This window comes from Schistocerca cancellata, chromosome 1 (assembly GCF_023864275.1).
Source record: "Schistocerca cancellata isolate TAMUIC-IGC-003103 chromosome 1, iqSchCanc2.1, whole genome shotgun sequence".
Lineage (NCBI taxonomy): Eukaryota > Metazoa > Arthropoda > Insecta > Orthoptera > Acrididae > Schistocerca > Schistocerca cancellata.
Window position 1 is genome coordinate 1,278,785,171 of NC_064626.1, and position 24,285 is coordinate 1,278,809,455.

The 24,285-nt window shown below is 40.3% G+C and overlaps 1 protein-coding gene across 1 annotated transcript in view; it reads left to right on the plus strand.

Moving 5' to 3' along the window:
- LOC126146787 (transformation/transcription domain-associated protein) overlaps positions 1 to 24,285 on the plus strand; it is a 508,296-nt gene that overhangs the window by 78,482 nt on the left and 405,529 nt on the right. Inside the window, exons 9-11 of the mRNA XM_049915647.1 lie at positions 5,541 to 5,745; positions 7,533 to 7,703; positions 16,272 to 16,747. Of these exons, the coding sequence (XP_049771604.1) occupies positions 5,541 to 5,745; positions 7,533 to 7,703; positions 16,272 to 16,747 (852 nt within the window). The remainder of the gene's footprint in view (positions 1 to 5,540; positions 5,746 to 7,532; positions 7,704 to 16,271; positions 16,748 to 24,285) is intronic.

The window sequence follows — 24,285 nt, forward strand, 5'->3', positions numbered from 1 at the left end:
ATTACCAAAAAGCCTTTGATAGTGTACCCCACTCATGGTTACTACAGATATTGGAAATATACAAAGTAGATCCTAAATTGATACAGTTTCTAAACATAGTAATGAAAAACTGGAAAACCACACTTAATATCCAAACAAATTCAGATAACATCACATCACAGCCAATACAGATTAAGCGTGGAATATACCAAGGAGACTCATTAAGTCCCTTCTGGTTCTGTCTTGCTCTGAACCCACTATCCAACATGCTAAATAATACAAATTATGGATACAATATTACTGGAACATACCCACACAAAATCACACATTTGCTATACATGGATGATCTAAAACTGCTGGCAGCAACAAATCAACAACTCAACCAATTACTAAAGATAACAGAAGTATTCAGCAATGATATAAATATGGCTTTTGGAACAGACAAATGTAAGAAAAATAGCATAGTCAAGGGAAAACACACTAAACAAGAAGATTACATATTGGATAACCACAGCGACTGCATAGAAGCGATGGAAAAAACAGATGCCTATAAATATCTAGGGTACAGACAAAAAATAGGAATAGATAATACAAATGTTAAAGAAGAACTAAAAGAAAAATATAGACAAAGACTAACAAAAACACTGAAAACAGAATTGACAGCAAGAAACAAGACAAAAGCTAGAAATACTTATGCTATACCAGTATTGACCTACTCATTTGGAGTAGTGAAATGGAGTGACACAGACCTAGAAGCACTCAATACACTTACACGATCACAATGCCACAAATATAGAATACATCACATACATTCAGCAACAGAAAGATTCACATTAAGCAGAAAGGAAGGTGGAAGGGGATTTATAGATATAAAAAACCTACATTATGGACAGGTAGACAATTTAAGAAAATTCTTTCTAGAACGAGCAGAAACTAGCAAAATACACAAAGCAATCACTCATATAAATACATCAGCTACACCATTGCAATTTCATAACCACTTCTACAACCCTTTAGATCACATAACATCAACAGATACAAAGAAAGTAAATTGGAAAAAGAAAACACTACACGGCAAGCACCCGTCTCATCTAACACAGCCACACATAGATCAAGACGCATCCAACTCATGGCTAAGAAACGGCAATATATACAGTGAGACGGAAGGATTCATGATCGCAATACAGGATCAAACAATAAACACCAGATATTACAGCAAGCATATTATTAAAGATCCCAATACCACAACAGATAAATGCAGACTTTGCAAACAACAAATAGAAACAGTAGATCACATCACAAGCGGATGTACAATACTAGCAAATACAGAATACCCCAGAAGACATGACAATGTAGCAAAAATAATACATCAACAACTTGCCATAAAACATAAACTAATAAAACAACACGTTCCCACATACAAGTACACACCACAAAATGTACTGGAGAATGATGAATACAAATTGTACTGGAACAGAACGATTATAACAGATAAAACAACACCACATAACAAACCTGACATCATACTCACCAATAAAAAGAAGAAATTAACACAACTAATTGAAATATCTATACCCAACACAACAAATATACAGAAGAAAACAGGAGAAAAAATTGAAAAATACATCCAACTGGCTGAGGAAGTCAAGGACTTGTGGCATCAGGATAAAGTCGACATTATCCCAATTATACTATCAACTACAGGAGTCATACCTCACAATATCCACCAGTACATCAATGCAATACAGCTACATCCAAACATATATATACAACTACAAAAATCTGTAATTATTGATACATGTTCAATTACCCGAAAGTTCCTAAATGCTATATAACATATACCATACAGTTACAAGGAAGTCACGCTTGACCGAGGTCCGCGTCACGTTCCATTTTTAACCAGACTTAAGCCTGAGAAAAAAAAGTCAATAATAATAATATAACAGCAACATGCTGCTGACTAGTATCTGTAGACTAGAGGAAATATTCTGTGGCTTTTGGTTTTGTGTTTGTCCAGGTGGATCATAATTAAGTGTGAAGTGAATAGCAAGTAACTTATTATCAGCAATGGTAAGTGCTGAGATATCAGTAACAGCTTCATTGTCATCGAAGTGGCACAGTGTTCAGGCACTGGCCTCTCATTTGCGATGGCTGAGCATCAAGTCCCTTTCGACTCTCCAAGTTTCGGTTTCTTGTGGTTTCTGTAAAATCAATTGAGGTGAATGCTAATACGATGCCTTTGAAACATCACTATCCTTGTCCAGTCCAAGGTTTTGTTCAGTCTTCACTGGCCTTATCATCTGTGGGACGTTAAACACCAATACATCTGGTTCCTTTCGGTATAAACCCTCCCTCCTTTTCCTCTCATTTGCCTGCAAATGGAATGATGATATTACAGTCATATCTACACTTAGTGTCATCATTGCGGAAAAGTGTAATTCAGTAGCTTATCACTATCCCAGACCTGTTGAGTACACTGATGGGATAAAAACTGAAACACTGTGAAGATGTCAAACAGTGCCAGTTTAGCATGAAGTGTAGTGCAAACTTGCATACATAGTTGATTTGCATTTTTGCACAACTGTACCAAATAGTTTTGAAAAACGCCATGTACCTTCTGTATATAATGCCATCTACCTTCTGGATACAAGGATAATTTATAAACCAGGTTCCTCATTTGGAGATCACATTTGAATCTTTGGGCGAAGATGATAGGTATGAAACTCATTGAAACGTTGCGACAAGACGACGCCACCACTGGGCTGATAACTCGAGAAGAATTCATTAGTGGAATATGCCGAGAAAGACTGAAATCGCATATGAATGTTGATTGCTTATGAGATAGTATTAATCATCTTATAAGGATGAGAAACATCTGCCAGCACATTACAGATTTTGACAGCAGTAAGATTGTGGCCTGTTGAGACAATGTTTCATTGTTCCACACTGTTGCTTCTTATGTTGTTTGGAATCCCACGACTGTCTTCTAAATGTGGGATGGGTACAGGATGACCGTACTCAACACCATACAGGATCTCAGTGGTATCATGTGACTAGCACCCAAGAGGACAGATATATTGTTCACTCGGCCAAGCAGGGCCGTATATCCACATCTCGTCAGGAAATGGGATTCTTTGCTTCAAGACAAGGGTCCATGCCTACAATGTGTCGTCCGCAGCATCACAGAGACTCTTGTTATAATGCCCCTTGACACAGCAACAGAGAGAGGTATGCTGACAGTGGCGTGCCCAGTGACAACAGTGGACGCAGGAGTGATATATGTGTGTGCCCTGCTGGCAGATCTGAGAAGAGCAGTCAACCTGTCTACCTCAGTACCTCAGACACTAGTGGATGATGGGTTAGCGGCTACCAAAGGCATACATTTCCATTAGGGAAAGCAGATTTTATAACAAAATTTAATGTACCTCTATGCTTGGTCTCTGTGGTGGTTGTAGGCGTGGAGTTGCTCTTGTTGCAGTGTGTGCCCCAGATGGCCTCAGGTTACTTTCTCCATCTGCACTGTCATGCACTTTAAAACATTTATGTGTGTATTTTACTTATCTAACTGCTTAAGCTAATTATGAAAAGAAAAGATTGTTACTCAACATCTCCTCTATATGGTAAGTAGCAGATGGGTGCAACGAAAAGACTACTATACATTTTAGCTTTTGGCCAAAAGGCCTTCTAAAGTAGAATACACTCGTACATTCACTCAAGCATCACACACACACACACACACACACACACACACACACACACACACACACACAAGCACTGTCTCTGGTAACTGAAGCTGGACCACATAGACACACTTTCAGACAAGCACAACTTCCGCACACATGACCACTGTGGAGACAATGGTCAGGTGTCTGTGAGTTGTGCTTGGATGATTGTGTGTGTGTGTGTTTTCTATTTCAGTAGAAGGCCTTTTGTTTGAAGTCTTAAATGTATAACAGCCTTTGTGTTGTGTCTTTTCTCTGACGCGACATCTCCTGTCTTCGGTTAGTAGCAGTATAACCTTTTCAAAATATTGTCATTAAACACTTGTAACTGTCTGGCTAAAGCTACTGTCACGTACATTTACAAGCACAATGACATGGTCACAGGCCTTGAAGCTGAAAATTCACCTTTCCTTGCCTCTTATTGTTTTACGTCATTTTCCTGTGAATCGAAGGCTTGATAATCAAGCAGGTTAGTCCCTTTAAATCCATAATCATCATCCTGTACGCAGTAGTGGCCCTATAACAGTCCCTTCAGCCCCATCCCCCACAAAAATAAAGAAATAATAATAAAATTCAGTTGTCAAGTATTGATGCTCTGTTACCAGTTTTATAAGCCAATACTGACAAGGGAATCTCCCCATCGCACCCCCCTCAGATTTAGTTATAAGGTAGCACAGTGGATACGCCTTGAAAAACTGAACACAGATCAATCGAGAAAACAGGAAGAAGTTGTGTGGAACTATGAAAAAATAAGCAAAATATACAAACTGAGTAGTCCATGAGCAACATTTTACTTTCTCTATTTTCGCAGAGTTGTGATCTGTCCATTCGTTCATTGATGTCTCTGTTCACTGTAATAAGTTTAGTGTCTGTGTTTTGCGACCGCACCGCACAACCGTGCGATTGTTATTGAAGTTGCGAGCTATATTTGCTGGATTCATATTGCACACGGAATACATCTCACGTATTTAATGCACTCTCGTCCCAAGTAGCGAACACTCAACTGCCAGCCAGGGAGCCTCGTTAGCATGAATACTCTCTTCCGTGCGCTGTAGTCGACTGACGTCGAGTTTCGATGTTTGTTTAGGTGTAGCGTCCCTGTACTACGGCGCAGTTACCTCGCATCAGACAGATGGACCGACAGATAATAACTGTCTGAAAATAAAAAAAATGAACTTTTCACTCGAGGGAAGATTTGAACCAAGGACCTCTCGCTCCGCAGCTGCTCACGCTAACCACGCAACCACGGCGCTCCATAGCTCAGGCAATCCTTGATGTTGCCAATCTTGCGCATGGACTACTCAGTTTGTATATTTTGCTTATTTTTTTCATAGTTCCACACAACTTTTTCCTGTTTTCTCGATTGATCTGTGTTCAGTTTTTCAAGGCCTATCCACTGCGCCAACTTATAACAAATCTGAGGGGGGTGTAATGGGGAGGTTCCCTTGTGAGTAACATTTTTTGGAATATGCTTCTATACTTTGCATACATGCACGGTCGTGTTGTAATGATTTATGTTTTCCTAAATTTTGTACGCTTCCAAAGTTGACAGATTAACCTGTTGAAACCGGTTAAGTGCAATAAAATATTTCAGTTGTGCAGCAGTTGACTGAATTTTAGTTTGAAAAAATACTCCCAACTTTACCTTTATGTGTGTCGATTTTGTTCCATTAAGTTTATGTGCCTGTTGACAACTCATTGACTCGACTGTAGGATGAGTGGCTGTCTTTATTCATTCCATGATTTGTAACCCAGAGTTTTCCAGCATGACAAAAACTGGTTACACTTCTCAAACATTTTGACTTTCTAACCATTAATTGCTTGTTGTTGTGATTACAGAGTTTGTGCCTATAATGGAACGCCTCTTTGATGAAAATGTTCTCCTGGGTAAGGGCTTTACTACACATGAAACCCTGCGGCCTCTAGCATACAGCACCTTGGCTGATTTGGTGCACCATGTACGGCAGCACCTGCCTTTCGCTGACCTGGAGCGTGCTGTGCATCTCTTTTCACGTAATGTCCAAGATGATTCACTGCCCACCAGGTAACCTCATTTTATGTACTTTGTTCAACTGCTTTTGCATTGCAGCATCAAACCTTGTTGTTAGCACTTTCTTCAAAATTAAAAAAAGTTAAAATAATTATTTTTTGCATTGGAATGTCTTTGATGAGTAATGTCTTAATGTAGTAGCAGGCTTAAAGAATGTATGGGTAATCTTGAAAGTTTAACCTCAAGTACATTGTTTTCCAGGGAAGAATTGAATGTAAATGATAATTTAAAACTGTTAACTGAGTTGGAACTGAACTTAGATTCCTGCCTGTTTATGGAAAGCACTTTCTCAGCTGCTGTCCAGGTTCTAGGCTTTCTTTTAATGTATGAGCAAGTTTGAATGTTCCACTAGTGTGAAACTTCATTTTTGATAATGCCTAGACTATAATGAGTCATTTTGTCCACCATTTTAATTATTTGAGAGCTGCTGGTACGCTTTGAATCCAGAGAAGAAACTGGAAGTGTTTCAAATTTGGTGCTGTCGAGAAACATGAACAATTCAGTGGACAGAAAAGATATGAAAGGAAGAATTGGTAAAAAGATAAGGTGAGGAATGTAGTTTTTTGAAAACCCACACCAGAGGAAAGGACAGGTTAGTGGTACGTGCTGTGACATCCAGAATTGGTTAAGTTGGTGCTAGAAGGAGCAACATTGAGCAGACAGAGACTAGACTATACAAAACAGGTTATAAAGGATGGTGTGTGTAGTTGTCAGATGCTCATCCAGAGGTATAATTTGTACCTAATCCTTCATGTTAGAAAAAAGATTATTGTGTAAAACATAAGTAGCTTAGTAGTGGGTGGGAGTACCCACTGTTCGAGGTTATCATAATTTGTAGGTAAAATCCAAGAAACGGGATGCATACATAATATCTACCAGGTGTGACGGCACCCAAGCAGACTTGCTTGCTATGTGGACGTTTAATTGTGCTGTGCAGTCACTACTTATAGATGTTTTTGACATCTCAAAGAAGAGCAGCCATCAACAGTTGTTAAAGCAAAAGAGGACTGAAAAACGATTTGTTCATTCACTACTAATTTGAACTTTGGTCACTAGACAAGACAGATAGACATATGTTGATAGAATGACTTCGAAATTCGGGATCTGTTACCAAGATTGTTCAAAATGGTTTAAAATACAACAGTTTGGTGAGAGAATGTTGAGCTGCTGGACATACTTAGAACACTCTTAAAGCCTTTGTACCAACTGTACGGAGAAGAGCCGTTCATGATAATCAGTGGTCTTGATTAGCAAGTCCATTGTATCAAGAAATCATCAGAAAGTGACCATAATTGAGAAGAATTCCATAAAACTTGTGCAAGCTACCAAAAGATGACACCACCTCAACATCATTATCAGCATTAATATTACGTCACAAGGAGGGACAATGCAACAAATAAATTATCACAAGATAGGAAAAGGAGGGGGACTGCATCAGACCTGTTAAAAGTCTGATTTCTGTCACGTTTAGCAGTAGTCCTCTTACAGGTTAGAAAAGAAGGTGGGAGTGGTGGTATCTCAGAACTGTTGGTCACTTCATGAGGCTTGGTGGGAGGGCAGTATTTTAGAACACTGCCTGATCAAGGCAATGGGATTCAATTAGTGATTTGTGACACTGGTTCATTGTTTGATTTTCTCACAGACATTCAAGACGGAAACTATAACACTTGTGTGTGAGAGATATTGCATTTGGTATTTCTACCAAGTTATATCATGATTAATATACTTTACTACACTTGAGCAAGATCTTTGTCACCTAGTACTCTCTTTTTTCATTTCAGTATACAAACAATGTCCTGTAAACTGTTACTCAACTTGGTTGACTGTATAAGGCACCGCAGTGAAATTGAAAGTGGAAGAGGAAGGGAGCTGCTGTTGAGAATGCTGGAAACCTTCATCATCAAATTCAAAAATATTTCAAAACACCAGTTGCCTACACTTCTAAATAAATGGTAAGAGTTTTTTAATTAATTATGATTGTCAGGCTTCGAATTTCTTGTTTTTTCTTAGTGTGTTGGCAGACTTTGTTGTGTACAAGCCATTTCAGAACTTAAAGTATGAAACCTAAATTAAAAATTAAATTAAAAAAAGGCCCAATACAAAAAACCTCTAAGGGATAAAAACAAGTTTAAGGGATAAAAACAAGTTGTGTATTGCCCTTTTAAGTTTAATATAAGTAGTAATATTTTGATCCAAGCGTCATCTGGTTAGGGGACTACTAAGTAAATAAACAGAAGGGAAGTTAACAGCAGCTATCCTTTCTAGAGCAGCATACCTTCGATATTGCTGGATATAAGCTTCTTCTGTTTGGCATCATCTCTTTTGGGCCTGCGTTTCCCACATACCCACATCTGAACATTATCAAAGAATTGAGGAATTGAGTTACCTGTTTATTTTATATTGTATTTTTATGTAATTAAGTACAAACTGAGTTTCATGCATTAATCTGTCTTATGAGGCCTATGCCGTGCATTGGTTTGATGATAGCATACTACCATGTGCTTCATTAAACCATGAATCACTTGGTGCACAGTATACGACGCGCGGGGCATGACTAAGTGCGGTGGCCTGAATAGGCATTCACCTGAGGCCAGTAGTCATTGAAAGTTGTGTCTATGTTGCGAATTTTTCGGAGTAAATTAATTAAAACTTAGACTCAGCAATGTGGTATTGTTGTTTTGATATTTACGTAAGTTTCCTAGGTAGCTGACATGTATTTAAATTTCATACTGTATCATTTTTAGATGTATTCTGATTTTATTTTATTTTGTTAGCAATCTCCCCAACCTGAAGATGCTTGGATCAGAATATTACTACTTATCTTAAACTTTAGGGGCAAATTATATTTTTCTAGTTTTTAGAGGTTTTTTGTCAGTTTTTTAAAATTTTAATTGAAGTTTTATTTCAAGCTTTTTAAACTTCATATTTTACCAGTAGACATGGTCCGATCAACGCTCTATCCCCACATTCACACAAATAGTAGTGGGGCAAAACACGAAATTGCAATGCAATATCTTTTTCATGTGTTCCTTTTTGTAGTTCTCACACACAGTCATTGACTATGTTTTAGTAAATAGTCAGCTAATTTAGGTAACAAGCAATAAGCAGTGTTGATAATTCTCAGTCGAGTCGAAAGACGATGGTCCGTCATTGCACTCTCTTGCAATAGGCTGCCTGAACTATTAGGGCAAAATAAATTGATTTAGTACCATCATTATCAGTATTGGATTATAGATCTTGAAAGGAACTACAAAAAGTCTGCAAGAGAATATGTTTATCTTTTAAAGTTGAGTCATAACCACCCTTTCTTTGATTTGTGGGTGCTGAAAAGTGTGACTTCTAAAGCCAAAAATCCTCATTATTGGTCAGCTATAACATATAAACATATGTTGTCACAGACTTTTACTCAGATCATTTTGGGTTCTAGAATCTGGTACTACTTAACTTTATATGGCTCTTAGGCATTATGTAGCTTATATCAACAGAACGTGCTGGCAGAAAACATTTTTACTAATTTAGCTGATGAAATTTAAATGGTTGAAGAAACTTTCATGAAATATAGCTAAGAACCATCCGATTAAACCAGCTTTCTATAATTAAAAAATACTGTATTAAAATCATTGGACCTCTCATTGGGAGCTACGATGCCACAGATAGATACAAACACCCCCTCTGTTTGCACCGGGGCCTAAAAAGAGTAGGTAGAGGAACAGACACACACATTTTTTAAATTGGAATATAGTCACTAACACCATTTTGTGATGCTAGTGTGAAGCTAAGGGTACCTTTTGTCCATACACAACTAATCAGAATTGAAATAAATTCAAGGTTAACTTCTTGTCTTCTTACACTTGCCTGCAACAGAGAATTGTTGGAAAGGCCATTAAATGAACTCTCTTTGAAAACAACGCTAATAATATCAAATAAAATCGTTTTGAATATGTTGTGCCTAATGAAAATTTGTGCCAAACTGAGATTCAGACATGGATTTGCTGCTTATCATGAGCCGTTGCCTTGACTGCCTGCCTGAGCACAGCAGTCCAGGCCTAACTAAAACTTCAGCTCTTATTCACATTTGCTGTCATTACTTACAATATGGTGAAATTCTCCCATAGGGTGCCCTGTGACAGGACAAACCTATAGTCATTCCTCTGGTGGAGAACCTATGATACCAGTGAGTGACTGTGAAGTTTTCAGTCTGCCCTGGAGGCATCCTCAGATAGCCCAGTGGTTTAAGTTAGCTGCTTGTGTATGGGAACAGAAACCAGATTCACATCCCAGTCTGGGACAAATTTCCATATTATTCACGACACATTCATTTGATCGGAGCTCAACATTTTCTTAGCATACTTCACTGATATCATTTTATGTCACTGAATTTCATTCAGTTAATCCACATCATTGCCATCTATTTCATGTCAGTAAAATTTATTCACTTTCTAGATATGATTGCGGTTAGCATACAAATAAATAATTATATTGATATTGTGAGAAGGAAAGTTGTTGTTCACCATATAGAGGAGATGTTGAGTTGCAGATAGGCACAACAAAAAGACTCTCACAATTATAGATTTTGGCCATTAAGGCCTTTGTCAAAAGTAGACAGACATACGCACAAGCACGCGTGCACACGCAAACTCAACTCGCACACACAACTATCTTAGGCATCTGAAACCACGGTGGAACAGCAGCACTAGTGCATGATGGGAGTGGCAATTGGTTGAGGGTAAGGAGGAGGGGGGACGGGTAGGCATAGTATGGTGGGAGTGGCGGACAGCAAAGTGCTGCAGGTTAGACTCTGGGCAGGGGGAGCGGTGGGGAGGGGAGGGGAGGGGGGAAATTAGTGGAGAAGGAGAGAAATAAAAAGACTGGTGGAATGATGGCTGTGTAGTTCTGGAATGGGAACAGGGCAGGGGCTGGATGGGTAAGGACAGTGACTAATGAAGGTTGAGACCAGAGGGTTACGGGAATGTAGGATGTATTGCAGGAAAAGTTCTCACCTGCACATTTCAGAAAAGCTCGTGTTAGTGGGAAGGATCCATATAGCACAGGCTGTGAAGCAGTCATTGAAATGAAGAATATCATGTTCAGCGTGTTCAGCAACAGGGTGGTCCACTTGTTTCTTGGCCACAGTTTGTTGGTGGCCATTCAAGCAGACAGCTTGATGGGATAAGTGATGTTAGTGACTGGACTGGAGTAGGTGGTTGTAGGAGGATGTATGGCATCCACTAATGTGTAGGCCGTGCCTGGCGAATCTAGTCTCACCGATCTGCTTGTAGGCTGGATCTGTTTGTGTATGGCATAATGCAGCAGATTTTCATGGTTTATCCATGGACCCAGGACTTTGGTGCTCCTCAGCAGCCCGGAGGACATGGGCAATGTATTTCAGGAATTTGACTGTCTCACTGCAAGTATGTTGTACAGTGTGGTGTTTTATAGACATGTTATTTGTTCTAGTACATTTTGGCATTTCAAAAGTAGTTTATCACACAATACCTGTAAAATAATAGATGTAACATAGTGGGTAATAACTGACAATAACAAACATAGTAGAACCAACATTTCATTGGTGATCACCTACAGTTTTGATTTACACAATTCTTCCCTGCCAGATACACTTCCTTCAAGAAGTCTACTTTTTTCTGAGGTTATTTCTGAAATCAGTCAAGATATTTTAAATCTGTCTTGCAACTCCAGAGAAATGCTTATTTTTGTCACCAAATGTGTTAAGTTTTATTGAAATAAAATAATATCAGTGGTCTTAATGAAACACGTATATCATTTGGCTTGCTTTCTCCATCTAAAAACAGCTCATTACAAAAGATGTTGATGTCAGTACTTAAGATTTTTGCTCGCATCAGGAAACGCCATCTGCTTGCGAGTTGTTTTAGGTATTTTCTCGTTTGCACTATTGTTTCTTGTACCGTAGCTGCAAAGACAGATTGTCAACTTAAGTCTTAACTTACCTTTGAGATCTCTAAATTTATCGGGGGAAATTGCTAAAACTTGTCGGGAAATCCAGGAAATATCAGGGAATTTCACTTGGGGCAACTTGTGGCAACCATGAAGAGGCAATAAAGATATGACTGTGCAGTAGTATCTTTAAACAGGACAGCATCTACAATTTTAGTGGTGCATGGAAGTGGAGACCAGATGTGTCTTAGATGAATTTTGTTTTACGGTCATTAAAGGCAATCGTCAAAGCATATTTCTGTGCCTGATGTTTTGCCTCCCAATGCTGGAAACATCATCAGAGGCTATAAAGACTCCTCCAGCAATTTCAAACTTAAAAAGCATCAGCAAGCTGAACTATTTACACATATATGGCACCTGACTCTTTATAGTCTGTGGTGCCCATACAACAAAAATTTCACCAAGCACTTAAATACTAGCCGTGAAAGCCTCCATTGTATGATCATGATGCAGATGGATTTGCAGAGTTAGTTATGCTTCAGCAGATGCCACTAGCATGGCAAACATAGTGTGGTCTCTGACAGCATGATGTCATTTATTTGTTCCTGGTGAAGACTGTGGAGGTTATTGCTGAAAGCTCTAATTTCCTTTCTCTAATTTGACTTTGGAAGCATACCAGGTATATTTTATATGAGGTTGCTGCTACCAGAAGCTTTGTTCTCATACATGGAGGGAGAACATATCCAGATCTTTGTTGATCTGATGCTGTAGCATTAAGAGTCTCTGATTATAGAACATGGAGGCTTCACACCATACAGGGTTTCCAAAGCCAGAGATTACCTACAATTTTACAATACTAATCATTTTTGTGTGTATCATGTATCCAGTCTGTGACATGAACTTCATGTCAGCCACATGTATCTGGTTTACCAGTGCAGGTGAATAGGAAAAACAATTCTGTTATGTTCAAATATGTTGCAAAGCCGTTTGAAATGGAAGAAGCAGATAATATTGACTGCAAGGAAGGCAGATGGTCTACTTTAGTTTGTTGGGAGAACTCTAGGCTCTATAAAGGAGACCATATACAGAACCCTTGTGCAACCCATTCTTGAGTTCTCCTCGGGTATGTGGGTTCTCCATCATGACAGATTAAAGGAAGACATTCGTGCATTTCAGAGGCACGGTGCTAGAATTATTACCGATAGGCTCAGTCGACAAGCAAGGATTATGGAAACGCTGTGTGAACTCGAATGGGAATCCCAGGAAAGAAGACGACTTTATTTTCATGAAACACTATTGAAGAAGTTCAGAGGGCCAGCTTTTGCAAGAGACTGCAGAACAGTTCTACTTCCACCAAGTTATATCTTGCGTAAGACGAAATAAGACAAGGCAAGAGAAGAGACATCGAGGTTTGTTCAGAGGCATAGAGACCGTTATCTTTATCTTGCTCTATTTGTGAGAGGAACAGGAAAGGAAAGGACTAGCAGTGGTACAAGGTATCCCCCATCATGCATCCTTTGGTGGAGTATGTGTGTAGCTGTAGATGTAAATTGTTTTCAATCGAATGCAGACTCTTGTCTCCCATGAAGGATTAATGCAAGGTTTGATTTCTACATATCATATGTTTATACGGAAGGTGCATGTTTCTGTTAAGGTATGACAAAGACTCGATTGCAAAATGTCTCTGTTAAACAAGGGTCCCCCCCACCCCCCACCCCCCTGTGTACATTATTACTGCAACTTGTGCTTTTCAGTATTATAATAAGGGGCAAAATTTGAAATTTGAAATTTGAAATTTGTCCCTTTCCTGAGATGTCTGAGGCAAGATGTAATATAATGAATAGCATATTTAAAATACACTGCCTCAGAATTTTGACAGTAGATCTCATTGTGATGTACAAATGTCTCTTTTTAGCATTTGTCACTGGAGTTCAATGAGTGTCTACATAGTTCATTTGTGTTTACTAAATAAACCCGCGACGAAACACTGCTGTTCTTTGGCTCTTCCATTTCTCGGATGTTAATCCTGTGAATCCTATTTTTCCCTGCATTTCTATAAGATTCTTTGATTGAATCTTGACCTGGGCTCACCCTTTTGGCGACTAGGTTCATGTGGCTGTGTTGGTTTCTCCAGATGGTAACTCGTAGATCTTTTACAGTGAGCACAATTTCCAGCGATTTATTATCAGTCATGTGAATGACGTATGAACTGCTTATCTGTATGCGAAACTTCATATTTTTGTCTTGAGAACCAGGTACCTATTCCTATATAAATTGTTCAACCTCTGTTGGTTTTTCTGCATTTCATTACAGTCTCCTGACATTGCAACTTTTGTATGTATAGCAGCCTCACAGGGCTTCCTGGCCCTATATCCAACATTTGGATACTCCCAGAGTTACTTCTACATGTGACAGTCACGTCCCGTTAACCTTTTTGTCACTGTGGGCTGAAGGTCATTCTTAGCCGCTCCCCAGGTACTGTGGACCTGTATACACATGCCACTTGTGTTTTCCTGCAGTGTTACTGACGTCTGTATGAGTACTGAACTGCCAACCTCTCACTGGTGCAGATGAGTTATTTCCATGTCTCTGTTAATAAAACAGTTAAAAGTATTTATTATACAACATATATGCTTCATTGCCTACTGTCATTTGCAAAAAATCTCATTTCAGTATCTCGAATAACATGATTTGCAACTTGCAACGATGTGAATGGGCGCATTTTGCATGTGGGTATAAAACCAATCACTCAAGAACAAAATTGAGAGATCATTCTGCTCTCAATTTTAAAATTTTGATATCTGCATTTTATTCGCTGCGGTGAATGATTTAAAAATCAGCAAAGTTTATGCAATGCATTTTTACCTCTTCAAAATCTTTAAAATTTCGTGCAGTGTTTTACTTAATTTAATGCAATGCAACAAGTATGGCAAATAACAAAAAGAAATTCAGGTCTTTATTGAGTGAAGATATCGGACACTTAAAGATGTGCAAAAATCAAATTTTTTTCATCTCTTTGTTTTAGAAAAATTGGGTGATCAAGCATTTCATATTGGCCAGAACACCATCTCTCAGCATATGCACCAGCATTTGGTGAGCAGTACAACTATTATAAAAGCTGTCTCAGCAGAGAGCACATCTGTAGCAGCAAAAGGTTAAGAATAATGTGTCACTCTGTCTGCTAGAAAATCCTGAGTTTAGTCACAAAGTTGGTCCAATATTTTGAAAACTTGTATGTTGTTCACCAAGCTACAGTGCACAGCTGCATCGCATAGTGTCTGGAAGTCAAGGAACATAGCATCAACCTAGGTGCCAGGGTCTTGTAAAGTGAGATGAGTGTTACAAAATTGCTGATTATGGAAACTATGTCGATTTCTACAAAGGGTAATTTTAGTCTCAAAAAATATCATAGTACGTAACCGTAAAATGTGTTTCATAATAAACTTGCAAAAGTCTATCTTTCTTGTGGACATGGGACAGCGGCTGACAATATAAGTTGTGGAAATGGAACACCACAGCTATATTTTTAAAGTATTTATTACTCAGACGACTAGTGTCAATGCTACATTTGTGTGATCATCAGGTCCTACTATTGACCAAATAAGTACTTCCAGTCATTGGCTCATGTACCGTGGACTACTGTTCATCATGAGCGTGTATTGTGAATGTGTAGTCACCATTGGGACCCCATGGACATAAAGTACAACAACTTATCAGTGATATAAGCTTTTGTCCCAAACCTCCCACATTAATTCAAATGAGTGCTGTTGCAACAGTTTTTCTTTTTGCATAATTATAATCAAGGGTATTCTCTCACTTTAAATGCAGTCTGCCACAACAATTTTATGACTGTGGCCTTGGACTTCTTTTCCTGTAGTACTCGTTTACATAAAATTGAATATTCCTTAAAAATTCCTTTTATATATAAATATAACTCCTTAAAATACTTTAATCATTTAAGGTACATTGTCCATTAGCGCCGATTATAAATCAGAAAATAACAACCACCGTTCATCAAGACTGCTTGTATATACTTAAACTGACCTGTTGCTTTTCTTGTTATTTAACACTTACATCCTGAAGACATATGTCAAATAAGAAAGTTAACTGTTTTCAAAAATATCAAGAATATCCATACCATTGAATGAATGAGGTATGATTAATGGTACGCTCGATGTCCAGCTGAGTTGCTGTTTCTGTATTCAGTACAATATTTGGACAACTGACCCAGTCCTCTTCTTCACATGCTGCAAATTGTGTGTTACATGAATGCTGTATGGGTGGAGTCTAGATAGTGAGTACACAAAACAGCAAAATTCGCAGCACCTGAAAGAGTGTGATCAGGTTGGTCGTCAACATATTGGACATAAAATGGAAATACACTCGGCTGAACATCAAGAAGGTCACTGTTAATCAATCACGCTGAAAAACTTCCTAGTTCTTTAATGTGTCCCCATTGACCAACATTTCGTGGCAAGAGATCATGCAAAATGTGCCCCACACATTGTTTGGGAGGCATGGGCCGCTAATTTACCTGTTGTGTTTCATTTCATTTTCTGTATTGGTAATGACATTGTACAAGGAATAAGAGCTAGTTGCGTTTACAGCAAAGCCCCATTACCACTTGCTACGACACTCGGCCAGGTGCCTGGCGCACCAAACCCCAATGTGGCAGCCCTCCTGAAAGTGCAGCCCGGTGGCAACGCAGTGGCAGGAACGTCGTTGCCTGTGGGCGCTGCTGCCGGAGGCAGCATCACTCCGAATGCCTCCGCTGCCACTGTCGTCCCGGCCGTCACTCCTGCCGGTACAGCCGCCACCAGCCCCGCCACCACTAACGTTGCAGCCACAGCAGCATCGGCAGGGACGGCGGTGGCAGGGGTGCCGACAGCTGCGGCGACGAACGCCCCATTCATCCCACTGATGAGCTCCATACCCACGACTCCGGGCTCGGCGACACCTGGTGCGGCGTTAGCCAGAGGTTTCGCAAAGGAGACTGCCACCCAGCAGTACTCGGCAGCGGCAGTGAGCGCGTCTGCCGCAAACACGTTCTCGGAGCTGACGAAGGCCCTTGCTAATGCAGACGGTGAGTTCTTGTTGCCTGCACTCTTCTGTTGTACAATTTCTCTAAAGCATTAAATTCGTATAGACTTCGTATTATTGAAAATCCTCAAGAATGTGGAACATGTCATAAAATAAGAATAAGTAATAACACATAATACATATTTACAAAAAGAAAACGTGGAAAGAGACCTGCTAAAGTCCCTTCCAGAGATATTGACTGAAATGATGCTTGCTGATGTTGAGTAAGTCAGAAACATCTTTTCATTTAAGAAGTGAATGATGAACACGCAAGAAATGTGCCAAAGGCTGAATAATGAACTGCATAGAGAAACAGACCAGGCCAGGAAAAAAAATGGCTAAAAGAGGAGTGTGAGTCAATTGAAGAACTGGAGAAGAAAGGAGATATGGTTTACTATATAACAGAGTAAGTATTGCAACATGGAGATGAAAACAGAGCAGGGGAGCTAGTATGGAAATACTCTGTATAGACAAAAATGTAGTGTATGGAGATCATGAGGACATCCTACAGAGTTCGGAGGATTGTTTAAAAGAGCTGTATGACCCAAATCACAAACCAACATCCCTGGAACTTGAATCCATCCACAGTATAAATGACAATGAGAACATGCACAGTGTACATCCACAGTATAAATGACAATGAGAACATGCACAGTGTAAATGACGGCGAGAAATGACCAACAATCATTATGGAAACAGTAAAGAGTGCAATAACTGCAGTAAAAAATGAGAAAGTGGTAGCTACAGATACAGTTCCAGGGAGAAATAACTAAAATGTTTGAGCCAAGAAGATGTAAGAGAGAGATTAAAGTTATGTAACGAAATATCCGAGACAGTGCTGAATGTCCAGAGAAGTTTCTGAGAAAGAACAGACACACACATTGAGCACAGGACATTTATTTCACATGCAGCCAACGTTATGTTAAGAGTCATTAATAAAAGGCTGGATAAAGGTAATGGAGGAGAATCAAGCTGAAGAGAAATTTGGTTTTCCACTGAATATGGGCACTAGAGCTGCAAAAGGACTGCTGCGAATTTTGGGAGAAAGGTTTACTGAAAGAGGAAGAGACATACGTATGCGTTTTCCATACCTGGGAAAGGCCTTTGATGATGTGGAGTGGGATATACTGGCAACTATAATGAGGAGAAAAAAGAGTAGACTAAAAAATCAGATGACTTGTAAACTCATTATATTTAAATCAAAGAGCATCAGTGTAAGTGAGAAGAGAAAGTACCAACTCAGTAGAACTAGGAAAAGGAGTAAGACAAGGCTTCTGTCTGTCTCCAGTCTGTACTCAAAAAGTATGATTGACCACTGCCCACTAGATGACAAAGAGGTAAAAATTGGAGGAAAAAGAATGACGTTTGAAGTTTGCAGACTATATTGTCCTCCTAGCAACAGATCAAAAATATTTACAGGATGTAATGAATACCTTTGAAGCTAAAGGGAAGAGATATGGAAGAAAAAGAAATACAAAGAAAACAAAAGTAATGGTCCTGAGAGGAAATAAAAAGGTAAAGATAATGTTGAATGTAGAAGTATTAGAACACATTCAGATCTTAGGATAGCAGCACAAAAATGAAACCAAAATAACAATGGTGAAAGAGACATTTTATAAGAAAGGGAAATTGTCTGCAGCAATATGGCCAAAGGTTTGAGGAAAAGGCTAAAAAAAAAGTTTTGTGAGGAGTGTCCTGCTGTATGGTGCTGAAACATAGACACTGAGGAAGAAAGGTAGAGCAAGACTGGACGCTTTTGAAATGTGGGTGTGTTGATGGAGGATGGAAAGAATAAGTTGGATGGATAGAGCGAAAAAAGAAGAGTTATTGAGAAGAGTGGTAGAGTAAAGATGGTTACTGGATGCAATAAAAAGAAGGAATTGAAATTAGATTGACACATATTATGGCATCATATTCTTGGGTAATTCATCGTTGAGTAGAAAAGTATTCATTGCTCAAAAACGTGTAATCAGAATAATTGCTGGAGCCCACCCACAGTCATCCTGTAGACATCTATTTAAGGATCTAGGGATCCTCACAGTATAAGTATTCACTTATGAAATTTGTTGTTAATAATCCAACCCAGTTCAAAAGTAATAGCAGTGTGCATAGCTATAACACCAGGAGAAAGGATGATCTTCACTATGCAGGGTTAAATCTTACTTTGGCACAGAAAGGGGTAAATTATGCTGCCACAAAAGACTTGGTCACCTACCAAACAGCATCAAAAGCCTGACAGATAGCCAACTAACATTTAAAAATAAATTAAAAGAATTTCTAGATGACAACTCCTTCTACTCATTGGCTGATTTTTTAGATATAAATTAAGGCGGAAAAAACAAAAAACAAAACAAAAAAAACTTAAACATTAGTGTCATGCAATATTTTGTGTAATGTAATATCTTGTACAGACATCTTTTATTAACCTTACACGTTCCACGTCATTACAAAGTGTCGTATTCATGATCTATGGAACAAGTATTAATCTAATCTAAGAAAGAAGAAGGGTTTATAATAACAGTCTTAGAAGATTATATGGAAGGAAAGAGGAGGTGAAGAGGCAAGACATTTCAGATCCTGGATGCTGTAATGGACAGCAGCATATACACTGGCATTCAAGAGGAAGCAATGGATCGCATGAAATGAGATGCGAAGGATCTTCTAATATAACAACACTGATGGTGGTGGTGGTGGTGGTGATGATGATGATGATTAACACAGTCTCATAGATTTTCAACTATCTGATTGGCTAAGCTTTGTAAAGGCTCATAGCAACAGAGGTGGTGTGGGGGGAGAGGGGTTGGAGACAGGGCACTGCTTGATTAAAAGTTGCTCACAGGTGCAGGCCCACTTAACTTTTGATTGAGTGTTAAGACACTCGATTTCTGCCAACTTTCAGCAAGACACAAATGTTCATGAATAAAGTGTCAGCATTAAATTCTGGTTCTTGTGAGAACCCAGAATTGGCGTTTGTAACCAGAAATTCTTACAATGTGAGGCTTAATTTCAACACCAAAGGCTGTAAAGGAAAGAAGGGGAAATGTGAAACTGGAATCTGCAACATAACTTAGCTAGAGGCTAATGATGAGCTGCTTTGTACTGGGTGTGTGCCAAGGAATATTAAAAAATCTAAGTTAACATTTGGAGTATTTTGCTGATAAACCAGAAGAGATGTTCTGGATAGGGCCAGAAACATAACTCCCTATCTAACCCAAAGTGTCACAGGCAATCTAACGCTATGCGCCCTACTTAGGACTTCCTGCTCCAGCTCAAACTGGAGACAAGGTGGTGCTCACAAAAAATTCCCCTTGACAGGGAAGGGTCAAATCAAGTTATGAAATTGAGGTAAGTAGTAGTTTCGTACAAGATAGGGGATACGAGCCTGCTCTTAAATGCAAATGGGATAGTGTTTGGAACAGGTACAGTTGCAGTTGCACTTTCAGATGTCACTTGCCTGAGCATGTAAGGTGTGAGGATACTGCACCTTGGCTTATTGCACATTTTGTGGGTTGATGCTGTGGATAAATACACATATGCCTCTCACTTTGGCTTCTTGGTGTAATACTTCATTACCTGCCGCATCCGTGCACCAAGTGTAAGTCCAACAGGAAATAGTTCTGATTAGGTCAGCAAACACCTCGAGATCTTGCCCTGCTGTCTGTTTCAGGTGGAGAGTTTATTGCAGTAATAACTGATGTCTCTCCTATCGAAATACTGCTCTGCTAACTCTTGTGCCAATGTTTCAAAGTTGTGAGCATTCCGTTTGTGACACCAGGTGTGCTGGACTGATGTGGTGAAATGTGGGCATCCTGGGGAGATACTTTTCAAATGAGAACACAGAAAATCTGGTAAAAATCCGATGGCCATACAACTGGAGGGGGCCGTTATGTCCGAAGTTCAGGGTGGCTCATAGGAGAGTAGGAAAAGGACATGTTGTTGGATCAGGAGCAAGCATCAAAGAGAATAAAGTGCCTCCACTCCGATTAACAAATGCAGTTCTCCAGCAAAAGCTAAATAAAGTTGCAGACTCATTGCCGGTCTCTGAGCTGTTGCTCCACTGTCAATCTCTCTCTTTGTGGTGCATCAGATGCCTAGGTTTGTGTATGTTCTAAAATCTGGCCAACCACCCACCTGTGGTAACAGCTTCCCCCAACTGTCCATAACATGAACAGCATAGTCTTTTGGGATGTACACACAGTTTAAATTCCAACCATTACATGAGAGTTGAGTTGTCTAATACACCCAATATGATTTCAGAATTACATTATTACAAGAGGAACAACACTGTATATCATGCATTAAATTTCTCTTTTGAGTCCTCAAGATCTCATTACTGAATGAATTGAGAATTTATGGTGCACAGGTATGTGTAGTTGCGAAGACCTTGGAGCAAATTATAGTTATTTGAGCTGCAAAATGGCTTTTGTGCCCAGACATCCAGTGGGTGAGCTCAGCAGTTTCCAGTTGTTCTGTACAACCTCTGTCGCCTGAAACTTCTAGGGAAGCAAGCATTACATAGCTGGATGCCAAGAAATGTGGGAATTTCTGGCAATGAGTTGGTGATTTGGCATTCAAAGTGTTCTGCTTAGTTTCTGCTAAAGCATAATTATTCTGGTCACAGTGCAGAATGTAGTCCTGCTAACAACACACCTTCGAATGGGACACTGTCTCTTCCAGCTTGACAAAAATAACAAAGTGATTGACAGTTGAGTATGGAATGGCACAGTATTACCACTTAACCATAGTCTGTCCATACAACACAGCCGCAGCAGTGGTGGAAGATGCAGTTTCATTTTCATTTAGCCATGTGCTTTCCATGCACAGTTTTTCTTAGTGGGATGGTAATATTTTTACCATTTTTATGCAGTTTTATGCTAGTTTTAGATGTTTGATGATTTAAAAAACATGCTGCACAGTGAAACAAATCAAACACTGTTGCCAACAGCAAGTGGCATCTGCAAAGTACTGTGGTGTAAGAGCAGAGGAAGCAGAGTGATGTGATAGCGATGAACAGAAAAGGAGGCATGTACAGACATGTTCTTTGATTGGTTGTTGCTGTGGTAGCTGTCCTGTAACTGTATAGCTGTTGTTAACTTTGTCATTCTGATACTGGTACATGTCGGATTCCTTTTTGCCTGAGAGGACTGATCAGTGTATGGAGATACATGTAGTGATCGTAGAATAGTAAGTTTCGAAGTATTTGGCGCGTTTTGTAAAAGCTGCTGTAAGAAGTTGCATGATTTAAAATTACTCTCCCCACTTTTACATTTTACATTTGTAACGTTTACACTCCATCGTCGTCTGCCGTTACCAGGGCAGACATGATGCAAATTATTGCTCAGCTACCTGCACCATTTTTGTTAACTGGAGACTTCAATGCCCACCATCCCCTTTGGGGCTCTCCAGCATCCTGCCCGAGGGGCTCCCTGTTAGCAGACCTTTTCAACCAGCTCAATCTTGTCTGCCTCAATACTGGCACCCCTACTTTTCTTTCGGACACATCTCACACCTATTCCCATTTAGACCTCTCTATATGTACTACCCAACTTGCACGCCGGTTTGAGTGGTATGCACTTTTTGATACATATTCGAGTGACCACTTCCCGTGTGTTATCCATCTGCTGCAGCATACCCCCTCTCCGTGCTCATCTAGTTGGAACATCTCCAAAGCAGACTGGGAGCTCTTCTCTTCCGGGGCGACCTTTCAGGATCAAACCTTCACAAGCTGCAATAGTCAGGTCGCAAACCTCACGGAAGTCATTCTCACTGCTGCTGAATATTCCATCCCTCACCCTACTTCTTCTCCACTTCGCGTACCGGTCCCCTGGTGGACCGCAGCATGTAGAGACGCTTTACGTGCTCGTCGACGTGCTTTACGCACCTTTAAACGCCACCCTACAGTGGCGAATTGTATCAATTATAAACGATTACGTGCACAGTGTCGTCGTATTATTAAAGAAAGCCAGCTGGGCTGCTTTCACAAGCACCTTCAACAGTTTTACTCCTTCTTCTGTTGTCTGGGGTAGCCTGCGCCGGCTATCTGGCACTAAGGTCCACTCACCAGTTTCTGGCTTGACGGTCACGAATGACGTCTTTGTGGCCCCTGAGGATGTCTCCAATGCCTTCGGCCGCTTTTTCGCAGAGGTTTCAAGCTCTGCTCATTACCACCCTGCCTTCCTCCCCCGAAAACAGGCAGAGGCAGCTAGGCCACCTAACTTCCGCTCCTCGAATCGTGAAAGTTATAATGTCCCGTTCACTATGCGCGAACTCGAAAATGCACTTGCCCGGTCACGGTCCTCCGCTCCAGGGCCTGATTCTATTCATATTCATATGCGGAAGAACCTTTCTCCTGCGGGTTAAGGTTTCCTTCTTCGTACTTATAATCGCATCTGGATTGAGTGACATGTTCCTGTATGCTGGCGCGAGTCTATTGTCATACCGATTCCTAAGCCGGTGAAGGACAAGCACTTGCCTTCCAGTTATCGACCCATCTCGCTTACCAGCTGTGTCTGTAAGGTGATGGAGCGAATGGTTAACTCTCGTTTGGTTTGGCTGCTCGAATCTCAACACCTACTTACCAATGTACAATGTGGATTTCGTAGGCGCCGCTCTGCTGTTGACCATCTGGTTACCTTGTCGACCTTCATTATGAATAACTACTTGCGGAAGCGCCCGACTGCGGCTGTGTTCTTTGATTTGGAGAAGGCTTACGACACCTGTTGGAGGGCGGGCATTCTCCGCACCATGCATACATGGGGCCTTCGTGGTTGCCTCCCTCTTTTTATTCGTTCCTTTTTAATGGATCGACAGTTCAGGGTATGTGTGGGTTCTGTCCTGTCAGACACCTTTCACCAGGAGAATGGGGTGCCACAGGGCTCAGTTTTGAGCGTCGCTCTCTTCGCCATAGCGATCAATCTAATAATGGATTGCCTCCCAGCTGATGTATCGGGCTCCTTTTTCGTGGACGATTTTACCATCTATTGCAGCGCGCAGCGTACATGTTTCCTGGAGCGCTGTATTCAGCGTTCTCTTGACCGTCTTTACTCCTGGAGTGTCGCCAATGGCTTCCGTTTTTTTGCCGAGAAGACGGTCTGTATTAACTTCTGGCGCTACAAAGAGTTTCTCCCACCGTCCTTACGACTCGGTCCCGTTGCTCTCCCATTCGTGGAGACAACAAAATTTTTAGGTCTTACATTTGACAGGAAACTTAGCTGGTCTCGACATGTGTCATATTTGGCTGCCCGTTGTACCCGTTCTGTAAATGTCCTCCATGTTCTCAGTGGTATGTCGTGGGGAGCGGATCGAACCGTCCTACTTCGCCTATATCGATCGATCGTCCACTCCAAGCTGGATTATGGGAGCTTCGTATACTCCTCTGCACGGCCATCCATCTTACGCCGCCTCAACTCCATACAACATCGGGGTTTACGTCTTGCGATCGGAGCGTTTTATACTAGTCCCGTCGAGAGTCTTCATGCTGAAGCTGGTGGATTGCCACTCACCTACCAGCGCGATATACTGCTTTGTCGGTATGCCTGTCGG